At 34.0% G+C, this 15,963-nt stretch overlaps 1 protein-coding gene across 7 annotated transcripts in view; it reads right to left on the reverse strand.

Annotated features, from left to right (window-relative positions):
• CDH12 (cadherin 12) overlaps window positions 1–15,963 on the reverse strand; it is a 1,137,841-nt gene that overhangs the window by 47,425 nt on the left and 1,074,453 nt on the right. For all 7 annotated transcript variants that reach the window (XM_054489194.1, XM_063664679.1, XM_063664682.1 and 4 more), the window contains one exon: window positions 12,871–13,124. In XM_054489194.1, coding sequence (XP_054345169.1) covers window positions 12,871–13,124 — 254 coding nt within the window. The remainder of the gene's footprint in view (window positions 1–12,870; window positions 13,125–15,963) is intronic.

Here is a 15,963-nt window from a genome sequence, read left to right on the forward strand (position 1 = left end):
CTAAGGATAAAATATTATTGGAATTGCAACTAATCACAACGGTATAACATGAACTGTGTAATTTGGCCCAACAGATGAGTTTCAATGAGCAAAAGATTTAAACAGAAAGTATGTTTGACTCATCTCATACTTATTTGGTGAGTAGATGGGATTTAAGAGAAAAAACAATTATATGATTATAATCTGTATATAATAAAATAAAGCTCAGTTCATACAATTATGTACAGTGATTATTGCTAAAAAAAGGTTTTAACATTTGAATAGAAATCAGAAATTAAAACATTAACCTAGTCTGCGCAGGCCATTTGAGAGAGTATGGTTTTATTCCTATACCGTAAATTAGTTTTCAGAAATGCCTTTAAAATTTTTATTGTATTTATTAGGTAAGCATTTCCCTTAAAATTGTACTTTTCAATTTGCTTAATAATTTTCTCACCATCAATGGAAACGCTAACTTTGACCCTGCCCCAGTTTTCAACTACATGTGTAAAAAGAACTTGATGGTACACAATTACTCTGAAAGTATTACACCTCATTGTTTAAACAATAAAAATCTGGTAATAATGATACAGGTCAAGGTAGAAAATGTTATTTTGTTAAGATAATGATAGTAGATCAAAATGTCTTTACTCTTATCTCTTCTTAGTTGCCAATGTTTTTGTTTTGCCTTTTGGAAGACAGTTAAAGAAAGTAAATTCAGTTCAATTCACTTTAACAAACATTTTACTGAGCACCTAAGCCACCTGCAACAATACGTCAATTGTAATTTCTCCATCAGCAATCACAAATAAATCCCACTATGTTCCTCTCAAACTTTTTAAACTACCAGTTCCTACTTTCCTGTCAGTTTCTCTTTTTTCTTATGTTTCTCCTCATTTTTACATTCCCCTTACTAGATTTAAAAGTTGTATCTTAAATGGTTTCTATTGCTTGCTTTAAATGTTTGATGAGAAACCAACTATTTGCAAAAGTATATCGTTTAATAAAAGTAAGTCTTCTGTCTTTAAATTTCCCATTTGTACATATGCAATATGATTAAAATAGATCTCTAAAGAAGAAGAAATATACCATAACCTACATAATGTTGAAATTATAATTGTTATGTTTGTATTTTCCTCCAAGTTGCTTAAGCTTTCCTCTGCCTTTTTTTTTTTTTTTTTTTGGAACAGTCATACATGGTCTTCTCACTCTGTATTTTCTTACAGAACTTCAAAACTCTCTTCTACTCTGCCATTCTGTTGGTTATCTGACCAACATATTTTGTCTTTAACTCAGAGCAAAAATAATTTTATCTTTGACAAGAACTTCTTCTGCCCCCAAAGCTTTATGCCTGTCCTTTAGTTTACTCTGCAGACACCTTGAAGCAGCTTGCTCTAATAGAAAGAAAAGGAGGTTTAGACAAATAATGATTAAGTCCAGGCTCTGTATTTATAGCTTTAAACATCCTGAGTCTCAGTTTTATCAGATATTAAAAAATGCAGACTGTAATACCTGACTAAATAAGAATGTGCTCAGTAAATGTTGATATCTGATATCTTCTGCTTAGAAGTATCTTTGACTCTAGACCTTCAGAAGTCCCTTATTTTGGACTTGGTTGTCAGATCATTTCAATTTTTTTTCCTCCCATTCATGTCACAGAACTTTCCTAATTTACTCAGAAATCAAAGGCACCTTTTTGCTTTGCTCATGTTTTCCCCATAAAGACTTGCCAAATCCCTCTAGATAGCATCTATTACTTCCTTCTTACAAAACTGTACCATTTTTAAAACTTTACTTACTACCTATTTGAATTGGTGTTAACAGTTTCTCTCAAATGAGAATAGCAAAAAAACTATTTTGTGTTGTTCATTATACAGGGAGTTTCTTTCAAGTATGAAGAGTTCCTTACTGAATATATTGTTCTATTCATAATACAGTGCACTTTTATGTGTGAATTGAATTATTTTATCTGACTTTTCTTATTGATAATGTCCTGGTCATATTTCAAGCATGGAATACCTTAATTTACATTTTTGAATATTCAAACGTATTTATTCTGAAGTCCTTTTGAGAGAGCTTCATTATAACTATTTTGTTGAACTAAGTCCAATGCCTGTTATCCCAGGTCACCTCTGGATTTATTTACTCTTATTAGGTCATGGCCAAATGGCTCTGAAGAACAGCACCATTTTATGTAGAGTTGCTTACCGTTTGAAACCCAAATATAGACATCATATTTGAAAGAAAGGTTTTATTTTCCTCCTTTTCCTTCTACCTAAGCTTGCATTTCCTGCTTGTGATTAGCCTACTGTTTAGCTAATCTGCACTCTGAAAATTACTCATATTCTCTTAACTGAATGCTCTGGAACAGCTTATGAAATGGATTCATTTCTCTTGTTTCCTTTTGATCACTGATTATTACAGTATTTTTCAAGAACAGCATTTTCTATTTATTGTTTATATATTTAAAATAACTATTTTAATATATAAATAATGTATAAAATCTCAAATACATGTGACATAGGGGCTGTTCTACAAAAGAAATTGTAGAGAGAAGAAAAAGAGCTATGACATTTGTACTTATATAGGATACTCTCTCAGCACTTGCAGGTAAAGCAACAAAACTGAATCTCTAGCAGGCAAAAGTTAAACCCAAATAGTCCAGGTCAGTAATATAGAATATGTAAACTACAAAGACAAGGACATTCTCCCATTTGGGGATAGTTACAAAGAGCACAACAGGACAGCACAAAAATAGTTCATATCCAGCCGGGCGTGGTGGTTCACACCTGTAATCCCAGCACTTTGGGAGGCCGAGGCAGGTGGATCACCAGGTCAGGAGATTGAGACCATCCTGACTAATACGGTGAAACCCCGTCTCTACGAAAAATACAAAAAGTTAGCTGGGCGTGGTGGCATCTACCTGTAGTCCCAGCTACTCGGGAGGCTGAGGCAGGAGAATAGCGTGAACCCGGGAGGCGGAGCTTGCAGTGAGCTGAGATCGTGCCACTGCACTCCAGCCTGGGCGACAGAGCGAGACTCCATCTCAAAAAAAAAAAAAAAAAAAAAAATTGTTCATATTCTAACAAATATCTGGACACTTTAGTCATAGAGATTCCCTTAGGTGTATCAATAGAACAATGTAAAATCTATTTGAAAATTAAAGCAAATTCATCATTGGCTATTTCGTTGAAAGCCTCCCATCCTCCTCAAAATTGGAGTTGTAGATCTGTATCACAAACCCATTGAGTTTGGTCAACTCTAAACCCTTAGTTATGCCTAAATTGTATAAGAACTTTGTAGTTCTCAAGAAAAATAAAAGGAACTTAATCTCACATAATAAGGTATAATATGGTGATTTTTTTACATGCAAAAAGAAATATTAATAAAACAACTACAAATTTTGAGTTTTGTGTGTCCAGCCTGATCAATGTTGCTATTGTCATAATGCAATTTAACATTTTTTCGGGTTTAATTAGGTTGTTGTAATTACCTTTAAATATATGTAAAGTATATATAATACTTTCAGGTATATAGTAGAGTCCATAATTAACATATTTTAAAATACCAAATATCATATATTTTTACTGCTTTGTGTTGACATTCCAGCCACTTTGCTTAGTTTTAATTTTATTTTCATCAATTGTAGAATTACAAAGCAACTCAAAAATTCAGGTTAGCATTTCAATTAAATTTAAGTAGCAGAGTGATTAGTAGTGTGACCTTTGAAATTTGGCAGCCTTTGTTAAAATCATTTTCTTATTCTTTCTGAAGACACAATATGATCTTGGGCCTCAGTGTCCCACTCTGTCAGTTAATGTTAGCTTCAATGTTTAAACAAATCTGAGCAATGTGCTAAGCTCGGTACCCAACACAATTTACCTGTTACATGTTACTATATGTAGATAATCAGTTGCTATTGACATAAATAAAAGTGAACGTGTTTATCTTGATACATATTCTTTGCAATAGTTCCTTGTATATTGACTGTCAGTGAGTTGGTCATTTGAAAAGAAAGCAAAATAACTTTATTTATAGAGAAACATGTAGTTCTCCATCATTTATTATACAACAACAAATTCTGAAGGGATATATCCTTAACTCTTCATTTGTTGTAAATTTGGAGGGAATGCTATTTTTTTTCCAATGCAAACAAAATAAGCATGTATGCTAGTAAAGTTGCCAACTTTGTTTAATATTGTCAACGACAGATAGAATTCCATTCCAAAGAGCAGATTCACATAGACCAAAAACTTGATAACAGCATGTCTAAAGCATATATACTCAACTGTCTCACTGGGGATAGATTTTGCTGAGTTTGTGTGCAATAGCTACCCAAAGAGGTTAAGGAGAGATTAAAGATAGGCAAATTAAGTTATTGATAAATTTTAAGATTTGGAACTCATATAAAGAAATTTGAAGATGTGGTCTACCAAAACTCAACTCTTCTCAGTTCTATTTCTTCCAATAAAAATAGCTACTCACCCTCTATCTTACCTTCTTCATCCTAGACTTCTGCCATCTTGGATATCAAAAGGGTATGTATATTTTATCACTTATAACTCACTTCTCCCATTTCCCCGTATCTTCTTCATGTCCTTCATATCCACTGAAACCACCATATTGAATTCTGTCATGGTACTTACCAGATTTTTACTTAGGACAGAAATACATATAATGTGAAAAATGAAAAGACACCTGAGAGTTGGGACTATACTGAATAAGGTTTCATATATTGTGTGCAAAATTAATTTAATTTAAAAATTTTTCTTGATGTAGAAGATATATTCTAGTGTATAATGCAATGTTCTAATAAAATATAGTATGTGGATATGTGCATGTGAATTTTTTCAAATCTAATATAGGTAGATCTATATCTAGATGTGTAAATATAATGTCTTTTTTCTTAAGGGTTCATACACCTGGGTGTTCTGGCATGATCTTTATGGGGATTAACCTCTGTTAGCAAATTGTAGTCCAGTTGATATCTATTTTCTTAGCAAATTTTCTCTTCTTCTTTCTCTTGTTTGCTTTTTTTCATTTTTCTTTTAGTAAAATGATTTTTCAACTTCTTTGCTTCTATAAATGGAGTTAATACACGCTAAATACCATCAGCACATTTGCAAAGAGACTTCATGCAAAAACCAACTTCAGAGAAATAATTCTCTTGTGGGTCCTAAACACTCAGTATACCACAGTTGTGAAAAAGATGAATAGGGCAAAATCCCCAGAGATTAACACATTCAGCTTCTCCTGCAGTTTCTAAATTCTACATCTCCTTTTATTGGTTTGCTTATTTCTGAGTTTCTTTGAGGTATTCCATATCAAACCCTCTCTTTTTCTTTTTATGTCCATCAATTTGTACAAAATATCTATTTTTTTCATTTAACATGTTTTGCATTGTTTCTGTATATTTGTTTCCTGTATACAGTCAAATGATCTAAGAATTTATAATATATTCTTTGGAGGTACTTTGAGTCCTAGCTATTGTTAAAAGCCAGCGTTTACCTTCACTTAGAATTAGTAAAGTAATTCATGAAGAATAGTTTTGTTATAGAAACTAGCACACTGTTTTTTCGTAACATGAACTTTAAGATTTTTTTTATGTAGAGCCCAATTCCTCATTTTGTATAATTCTAATCAGCTTTTCTCATTTTACATTTTATTATTCAGTTGGTAGAAAATTTCTTTTATTTTTCATGGCATGCTTTCTGAGAAAGTACTAAATATTCATATAGGTATTAGAAGAAGAATATTATCCATACACATTATAGAACATTCATTAAGATAAAAGAGTTAATCTTTTTTGAGCCCTCCATATCTTATCTATTTCCTTTAGTATTCACAATGTGAATCTTAATATAATGTATATATTCTCAAAATCATCAAAGAAGCATCTGACAAGTTCATGATTATTTGCAAAGCTACAGGATCATAATCCATATAAAAATAAATGTGATTTTTTTAAGATAGCATTTCTTATCAGTTAATTATTAGAGACAATCGTGAGCCAACATTTTGGAACAAATCTGAGGGTTGAAATACTGAAATTATCATAGTTTCTCAGATATTTTTCTAGATTTATAAAGGAAGTAGCTGTGTTGATTTTTCTCCATGCAGACAACACAAATGAATACAATGCCATTTTAATATTTAGCTGAAATTAGTATTATATAAGTCAAGTCATTCGTTGAACAAATATTTTTTAACTATCCACTTGTGCTAGGCAATATTTTAGGTGTGTGGGATCTATCAATAAAAATGTAGAAAAATCTCTGCCGCTGTGCAGTTTATGTACTAATGGGAAGCAGAACAAAATAAATCACATATGTAGCACTAAATATGCCAGATATTGCTCTAGAAACATTTATACCAATACTTCATTTAATTCTCACAAAAATCTTGTGAGGTAGATGTGAAAGAGAGCATGGGCATTTTTTCAAACATTTAATAGAAGTTATACATACTGCTATAGAATGTCACATGATAGCTGGGCCTCTCTTTGTCTCTCTCCCAAAGTGTGCTGTGTCTGAACTTAGGTTTTTGCACACATGCTAAGATTTCTGTCATATTGAAAAGAGACTTCAAATGCAAACCAGCTACTTTGATACTTTCTTAATCAAGAGTTTCTTAAAAATCAATTCCAATTGATTACAGCAATTTTTACAAAAGTATGGTAAAAAGACTAGATTTGGAATATAAGATCATTTTTGTGGAAACAGGCATTTTTATTTTAACAACTAATTAGTATAATTTAACATTGTATTCTACTTTTTAGTAGTTGAAAATGTTTTCTGATTATTATTTAAATTACCTACTTGATTTTAAGTGATGGGTTTTGGTTAGAAAGATCATTAAACAAAAGCGTAGATAAGATGACAAAAACAGATGCTCCTTAACTTACCATGAGGTTACATCTCAACAAACCCATAATAAGTTGAAATTACCTTAAGTTGAAAATGCATCTAAAACACTTAAGCTCCTGAACTTAGCCTAGACTACCTTAAACCTGCTTGAACAACTTATGTTAGCCTACATTTGGACAAAATCATCTAGTGCAAAGCCTGTCTTATAATAAAGAGTTGAATATCTTATGTAATTTATTGAATGCTGAACTGAAAGGGAAGAAAAGAATGGATATATAGGTACTCGAAGTAAAGTTTGAATGCATACCGTTTTCACGTCATTGCAAAGTGAAAACATTGTAAGATGAATCTTTATGAGTCGGGAAACAATCTGTACACTTTTAAATTGTACTATTAACCACTGTTATTTTAAGTTTATATATGCAAGTCTACATACATAAAATAGATTTACTTTACATCATCATTCTGTTATTATTTAATACTTTTGACATGGATTCAAATTAAATAATCAATTTTTTAGATTTAATAAAAATATGATTAAGTTATATTTTTAAATTTATTCCAAGGATAACAGATTTTACACGTTTGGAACAAAAGAAAAGTGGTACATATTGAGCAAAAGTACCCACTGAAATCTTTCTGTAACCCAAATCACTAATACTCAAAGTAAATAATATCTTTCAATGTAACTGGATAATCAACAGTTTTAACTTTCTAAACTCAAGAACTTGCTGTTACGAAAAGCCCCTACTTCACTAATGGTGGATATACTTAATCCAGTCTCATTTGACTCACTAGAAATTGTTTCTGTGAACCATATAATAGCAGTGTTCACCTCAAAAAATACACAGCATTAGAAACAAGAAATCAGTGCATCAAAAGGCAAAGGCTAGAAAAGCAAAGAATAACTAGAAATTAAGCTGGGGCCAAAGGTTGAGAGTAAGGAACCAGACAGGGTGCGTTTGCTAGTCATGAAACCTAAGAGAACCTTTCTTCAAAACGGGCTCAGTCCTTGGTTGTGGCATTGATGTGGCTCTTTGCTGTGCTTAGTGATGATGATGATGATGATGATGAAGATGATGATGATAAAGTACCCAAGGTCCTAAATTAATATCTTGCACAATAACTGTGAAAAGACAGTTAAGCAAAGGAAAACAAAACAAACAGCGTATCTAACCATGTCAAGTAATTTTACACTTTAATTCTTCATTTTCACAACGTACTTTCACTCTCATTCTTAAGTGAGTAAACACATTTTCAGAACAAGGAAAGATGATGCCTCATACCCCATGTTTCCTTGGCTGACATTATTCAAGTTTGTTGTTCACTCCAAGGACATGGAACAAAGACAGGTTTCATGTTGATTCAAAAACAGCTGTCTTTTGACAACCTCTTGTGGGGATCAATTAGATCCATCTGTGTCAAGTGGGCCGACTGCTACTCATTAGAACTAAGACTTGGTATACTACTTTATTTCATATAAAGTAGCACTTGTCAGATACTAGCTACTGTGACATACAACGTACAAAATAAAAAACACACTTACAGCAGGAGAATTTCTTTCATGTTAACCTTTCTCTGTTCCTCACACCAGGTTCTTGACTCTAACAATTTTCTTGAATTTGGAATGTGTATCTTTACCTAATAATGTTTTTTACTTAGGAAATTTTTGATTTTTCTAGTTCTTAAGTATTGCCTTAAAATCTTGTTTTTCTTAACATTTTGGCCTCATCATTCTTTTATGTCTTCAAAATACAACATACAGTAAATTAAACAACATAGCATGTTCTCTACTCTAGATACATAGTTTCTCTATGTAAATTCTTATTTATTGACCTGCAGAGAGTTTCAATTAATCTTCATTTACCTTTTAATTATTTTTGTTGCAACCTTCAATATTTTTTTCAATAACTGTTCATATTTAAAAAAACCTGTGAATCTATTCACCAGGCATCTTCCACTTTTGTAATTATCAACAGAACATCCAAGGGCTTCAGAAATAAAAGGCTGATAAATAATGTTAGGTTAATGCATAATAATTGCCAAGGCAGCAGATTTTGGAGAATACCTAACAAATATTGAATGTATATGTGGATGTGTGTGTGTGTGTGTGTGTGTGTGTGTGTGTGTGTGTCTGCATAAAGCCCTATAAACCATATATGGTTTTCTAGAACTTAACTGGAAGTGAATCATGTTGTAATATGGAAATGTAAAACAATAGTTTGAATTAAGTGAGTAAATTGGTTAGTATTCAGCCTGAAATGTACGGGTGCTCAGTAATTGTTATACTTATTTCTTTTTAAAAGACAGATGAGCTTTTTTAGAGTTCTCTCCTGATTACTGATTCTCTTCAAGAATAAAAACATTTGTTATGGACTGAATGTTTATGTTTCCCCAAAATTCATATGTTGAAATCCTAATGTCCAATGTATGATATGTGGATAGGCTTTGTGGGGGTAATGAGGTCATGAGGGTGGAGTCCTCATAAATAGGATTAGAGCCCTTCTAACCAAGACCCCAGACAGCTCTCTTTCTCTTTCTGCTGTGTGGATACAAGGACATGACTTTCTGCTAAATAGAAACCAGGCCTTTATTAGACAATGGATCTCTTGGCACATTGAACATAACCTTTCCAGCTTTCAGAAACAAGAGACATATATGTTTGTTGCTGAAGCCACTCCATCAATGGTAATTTGTTATAGCAGCCTTAAGTGACTAAGACAGAAATTGGTACCAAGCGGTAGGGGTGCAGCTATAAAAAATACCTAAAAATGTAGAAGTGGCTCTGAAACTGAGTAAGGGGTACAGGCTGGAAGAGCTTTGAAGTGCTAAAATTATGAATGTTCAAGGATATTCTGTTAAAGTTTCAGAAAGAAAAAAGAACTGTAGAGAAAGATTCTGTCTTCCCAAAGAACATCTAAACAATCATAAACACAATGTTGGTAGATATATGGACAGTAAAAGCCATTCTGAGATCTTATCAGAGAGAAATAAAGACATGTTATTAGAAACTAGAGGAAAGGTCACTAAGTGGCAAAGAACTTAGGTGGATGGTGTTCATGGTCTAGTATTTTGTGGAAAGAAGGACTTTTGAGTGATGAAATTATTAGATATTTAGCTGAGGAGATTTTTAAGCAAAGTGTTAAAGGAGTAGCTTGGTTCGTCACAACTGCTTACAGTAAAATGTGAAATAAAAAAAATGAAATAAAGATGAATTTTTTATGTTTTAAGTAAAAAGAAACCAAAGCTTAAGGACTTGGAAATATCTCAACCCCATCCGTGTTCCAAAATAATGAGAAAGTGTGTTTAGAAGAGAACATTAAGTGTTGATAGATTGATTACTTAATAAGAAGATTTGCATAGGTGTGAACCATGAACTCATCCACTATTTCAAAAAAAGCCAGGAAAACAGATGAGATTATAATAGCAGAAACACTGCCAGCTGGTACTAAAGAAAACAGAAATGTGGTAAAATGAAAGAAGATCATCAAATTTCTTCAGCTCTGTTAAATAGCATCACATAGCTCTCTTCAGCTATGAGCATTCAGAATTCTCCAAATCGAGGGAAGAATTCCAAATCACCCCAACAGTGATTTGATGTCACCAGGCTTGTGGAACGGCTGCTTCTATAATGATTTTAAATATTGGGATCAATGCCTAGAAGAGACATTGGGGTAGGGTTGCTCAGTGGAGCCCTGAGAGTGTGACCATTGCACAGGAGTGAGGACACTGCAGAGAACCACAGCACGGGTGGTGTCCCTCTGAGTGGTGGAGGTTATGTTGCCACCCTAGTGAGTCCAAAAGTGGGACATCCATTCTAGTGGGCCTGAAAGGTGAAGAATAGAGCTAGAGAAGGATTATGTTTGAGACTGAGGTTTAATTGAGTTTCCCCTGTTAGGTTTTGGACTTACATTGGACCTCTCACCCCTCTCTTCTTTCCTCTTTCTCCATCTTGGAATAGGAATATCTTCACCACTGTATTTTGGAAACACATAATTTATTTGGTTTCACAGCTGGAGATTCACAGCTGGAGAGGAATTTGGCCTCAGGATGAATTGTACCTTTTGTCTCACATTTGTTTGGCTTAGATGATATTTAGATGACACTTTGGATTTTAATTAATATTAGAAGAAGTTGAGACTTTGGGGGCCCTTAGGATGCATGCATTTTGCATGTAAGAAAGACATAAATTTGGGGTGGGCAGAATTGGAATCTTATAAGATGATATGTATCCCCCCAAAATTCACATTTTGCAATCCTAAGCCTCAACGTGATAGTATTAAAAGATGGGGCATTTGGGAGGTAATTAGTTCATCAGAATGGAGCCCTCATAAAGTTATTTTTACCATTACGAAAGGGACTCTAGAGAGAGCTCTCTTTCTCTTTCTCTTTCTCCAGTGTCTGGAAACAAGGAGAAGATGACCACCTGCTGAAAAGAAAGCAGGTCTTCACCAGACGCTGGATCTGCTGGTGCTTGATCTTGGACTGCCTAGCCTCCAGAACTGTGTTTGTTGCTTAAGTCACCCAGTGATATGGTTTGGCTCTGGGTCCCAACCAAAATCTCATTTAGAATTGTAATCCCTACGTGTTGAAGGAGGGTCTTTGTGGGAGGTGATTGGCTCATGGGGGTGGTTCCCCCATGCTTTGCTCATGATAGTGAGTGAGTTCTTACAAGATCTGATTGTTTCATAAGTGTTTGACTGTTCCTCCTTCACACATTGTCTCTTACCTGCTGCCATGTGAGATGCGCCTGCTTCTCCTTCCCCCATGATTGTAAGTTTCCTGAGGCCTCCCCAGGCATGTGGAACTGGGAATCAATTAAACCTCTTTACTTCATAGATTACCCAGTCTCAGGGTAGTTCTTTATAGCAGTGTGAAAACAAACTAATACATCCAGTGTGTGTTAATGGATTATAGCAGCTAGAACTGACTGAGGTAGTTTTCATGTAACTATAGGTGATGGATTCAGATAAATCCAAAGAGCAAGTTACGTATGCTGTCAAGCCATTTCCTGAGATGTCACTATATGCAATTACTGTGTTAAGGATACTACTGAATACTTGATCCGTTGTTTTAATCTTTACTTGCCACATGGTGTAAAATCTTACAAGATATTTGTCTGTTGTATGTCAATAGAATAAAGTGTTTTTGCTTTAAAAACCTACTTAATGTTTTCTTATTTTGGTTCTTGCATACTAAGCTTCTTTCAGGACAGAAGATTCAGGAACAAATCTCATACTTGTCTTTTAATTGGTTTCCCAACAGCTGTGGGCATGCAGCAGAAAATTCAAGCATACAATAGAACGAATGGGAAATAAAGTCTCAAAACATACTGCTGGGTCAATGCATAAATGAGTAAAAGGGAAATTGTATTGTGACTTGATAGTACTAGTGGACTTTATGTGTTGAGAGAGAAAGAGTGGGAGAGAGTTGAGCAGGAAGCAACTTCTTGCAAAGTGTTTGCTTTGAGCAATTCCGTAAATTCATTTTACTCTAGGACTGACTCTGACTTTGTCTCTACTCATTTCACCTCAACCCCAGTAGACACGTTTGTTACACTGGAAAAAATGACATGCAAATTGCAATAAATTTTTCAAACACTAACTTTGAATAAGGGGTCAGAAATTTTGGAGTAATTATAAAATGTATTAATGTCTATTATACTCTAGGCACTTCCAAAGTGTCTTAATATTACTAATTATGAAAATCATTCTCTAAAAGGTTATACTATTAAATCCTGTTTATACACGAAGAGTTGAGATTTGTTACCTTGAGTGACAAGAGAATCAAACCTCTAGTGGTTATAACACCACTAGTAAACACTGGTGCAATAGTTGATAATATATTTTCCCCCTAATCCTATAACATTTCCTCTATTCTTATGTAAAGTCATTATGTTTTCAAGCATCATATTCTATAATGAAATCATCATGCAGTTTTGGACAGAGAATTGGTTTTCTTGTTTTTGTTCTTGTTTTGTTTTGTTTTCCTGAGACATAGAAAAGAAAATGTTCCTTTTTCTCACCGAACAGCACTGCTGCCTACATCCAGGTCTTGAGCAGTGACAGCGCCAATGATCGTCCCTACCGGAGTGTCTTCATAAACCTCCATGGTGTAGAGTGGCTTGCTGAAAACTGGCGGCTCATCTACGTCCAGCACACTGATCTTCACCGTAGCTGTGTCTTTGAAAGGGCCCGCCGAGTGAAACCGGTGGTCAAGGTGAAGGTTGGAAGCCTCAACTTTGAAAGTGTATGCCTTCTTTGTTTCAAAATCTAAAGACTGTAGTGAGGACAAATTAAGAATAAGGAGTAAATTTATATAGAATGTGGCAGAAGTGGTGAACACTACCTCAGAGCAATTTGCAAGTTATTATCAATTATACTGGTTTAAAATTTTCATTTTTCTTCATAACTAGTGGGTAAGGGCAGTACAAGGCAAACCTTTTTTTTTTTTTTTTTTTTTTTTTGAGACAGAGTCTCTCCCTCTCTCCCAGGCTGGAGCTCAGTGGTGTGATCTTGGCTCAGTGCATCCTCCACCCCTGGGGTTCAAGCGGTTCTCCTGCCTCAGCCTCCTGAGTATCTGGGACTACAGGCGCCCGCTAGCATGCCTGGCTAATTTTTGTATTTTAAGTAGAGACGGGGTTTCAACATGTTGGCCAGGCTGGTCTCGAATTCCTGACCTCAGGTGGTCCACCCACCTCGGCCTCCCAAAGTGCTGGGATTACAGGAGCAAGGTAAACATTTTAAGAAATGAATCACGTCCATGTAGAAGTTTCTGGGTAACTTGTAAAGATCATCAGTTGCCTATGTTTGAAAAAATCACATCATTTACGTGCAGACATACATGCTAGGTAGGGCTGAATCATTTTATATGAGCAAAGTTAAAACAGCAAGAGAACAGATGTTCAGGGAAGCGTTTCTCTGCTCTTATCCAATACTGACATCTAGTGGAACAAAGCAATGACAAACAAAAAATGAATAAAAATGAAATAGGATCTTTGAAGATATTCTAGATTCTAGCTGCAAATTTGGTATTGGGAAAGTGGTCCCATGAAAACTCCATAATTTGTTGTCATATTTTATGGCATCTTATATTAAATACTTTTGGATGTCTAGGTCTTTTTTTTTTTTTTACTAGTAAATGTCTGTATCAGTATTTAAAAGCATACATAGTGCTCATTTAAAAAGAATTTTTGTGTGTGTGTGTTCTCAGAACTGTATATATAAATTATGGGCACTGTAATGCATCATCAATACACATGACCAAGAATTGTGTCTTTATATATTAATATATATGACTAAATTAGAGAAGGCTGTGAAACATATTATAGAAAGTCATTTTCTATGGAGTCACGGATGCTCAGTTTTAGCTTATTGCTGCTTACTTGCACCCTCACTGTAAATATTAATTTTATGTCCAAAATAACTGAAAATACACTATTCCTGAAATATGGTGCTGCTGCGGTGCTTTGTTTAGGTGATAATTTCAAGGTCAATGGCTCTGGCCTCTGATCATCTAAGAAAATCTGAGACAACACGAATTTAACATTAACGTGGTGATTTCCTGGGACCTTTAAAAATTTGTGTTTTCTAAAGGAATTCCCTCAAGTCTGACCCCAGTAAGTTGCTAATTGCTGTGTCAGTACCTGTTCATTTACTGTAGTACACCTGGGGAAAATAAAGGAAGGATGGATATTTTTCTCCTTCTAAGATATGATTGCTGTTTTATGCATTTCCTCTGAAGAACAAAAACGAAAAAAAACACTTTTAAATCTTCAAAAACTCACAATTTCATGGAATTTATTACAACAAAACAGCAATTTCAGTTGAATATGATATCAGTCTCTTTCACCATACTTTTTTATGTGGCAGGAACTATATTTATTAATTCCCTATAGGTATTCCTTTTATTTATCATATTTTTATTCATGTGTTTACCCGCTTTGTAATCAATGTTTTCTTTTTACCTTTCTATATTTTAATTTGCTCACCTTACACCTGTTAACTTATAATATTGATTTCCTTTCATTTTAATGTTTCTCCTGTTAGAAATTTGATTTCTCTTAATACCTATATAAGCAAAGAATAGTATGCATAATATGCGATGGTTGATAACATGGCCTTTGATGACATGAATAGAAGTGTAATATCTGAAAAAAAGAGAGAGGATCGCCCAGTGATGCTCCTTTGATCAGCCTAAAGCTTGGATACTGTGTTTTGTTAAAGAAATCAGACTCAAGAAAAGACAACTTGTTGCAAGACTAGAATGATAAAATATTACCAAAGCCAAAAATAAGAAACCACTACAATTACTGCCAAGGCAAGGAAAGACACACATTTTCAAATACTTGAAGGGCCATTATGTTGACATTACTTAGGGTTATTCTTTATGCCTCTGAGTGGTGAATTAATAGTAATTTGAGTTATTAATGAGAGTTAATTTAGGTTAGAAAAAGGAGAAAACCTCTAACAAATAAAATCATTCTATAGTGAATTTAAAAAAAATACACACACACACACACACACACTCACGTAGATGTTTTATGTGGTGGCAAGGCCTGACATGCATCCTGTAAGGATGGAAAAATGAAAAGACAAGACTTGCCTCTCAATTCATTCAACAAATCACAGAATATTGCCATCTTGCTTAATGAGTGAGTTTGAAGAAGTGCCAAGTTCTCTATAATTACATGTGTTTAAGAGAAATTGAATATGTTAGAAGATGTCGGAGAGAGAATGATGTATAAGATAGAAGCATGCACTAGCTAATTCAAATTAAGGAACATATAAAAATATATTTTCTGTTTTTCCAAACTTTAAATGCTCTATAAGTGTTAAACAATATAAGTTGTCTATGTTAGGTATCCTTAACTTGTAGTATAAGACTACTTTGATTTTTATCACCTTGGGGTTCCTTTTGCCTAGAAAGCAAATTGAGCTGACGTGGCTCATATTAACTCCCTTTTTTAGGCAAAAATTAACTTCTATCTTAGAATGTAAACATTTGTACCAATCATTCCCCATTTCCCTCTCTACTTTCTCATATGTTGAAATACTTCTAATTATCTATATGATTTGGCAAATTCTTTCTAGATAAGATCTTAATTTTTTTTCCCTAC

The sequence above is a fragment of the Pongo pygmaeus genome, chromosome 4 (assembly GCF_028885625.2).
Source record: "Pongo pygmaeus isolate AG05252 chromosome 4, NHGRI_mPonPyg2-v2.0_pri, whole genome shotgun sequence".
NCBI lineage: Eukaryota > Metazoa > Chordata > Mammalia > Primates > Hominidae > Pongo > Pongo pygmaeus.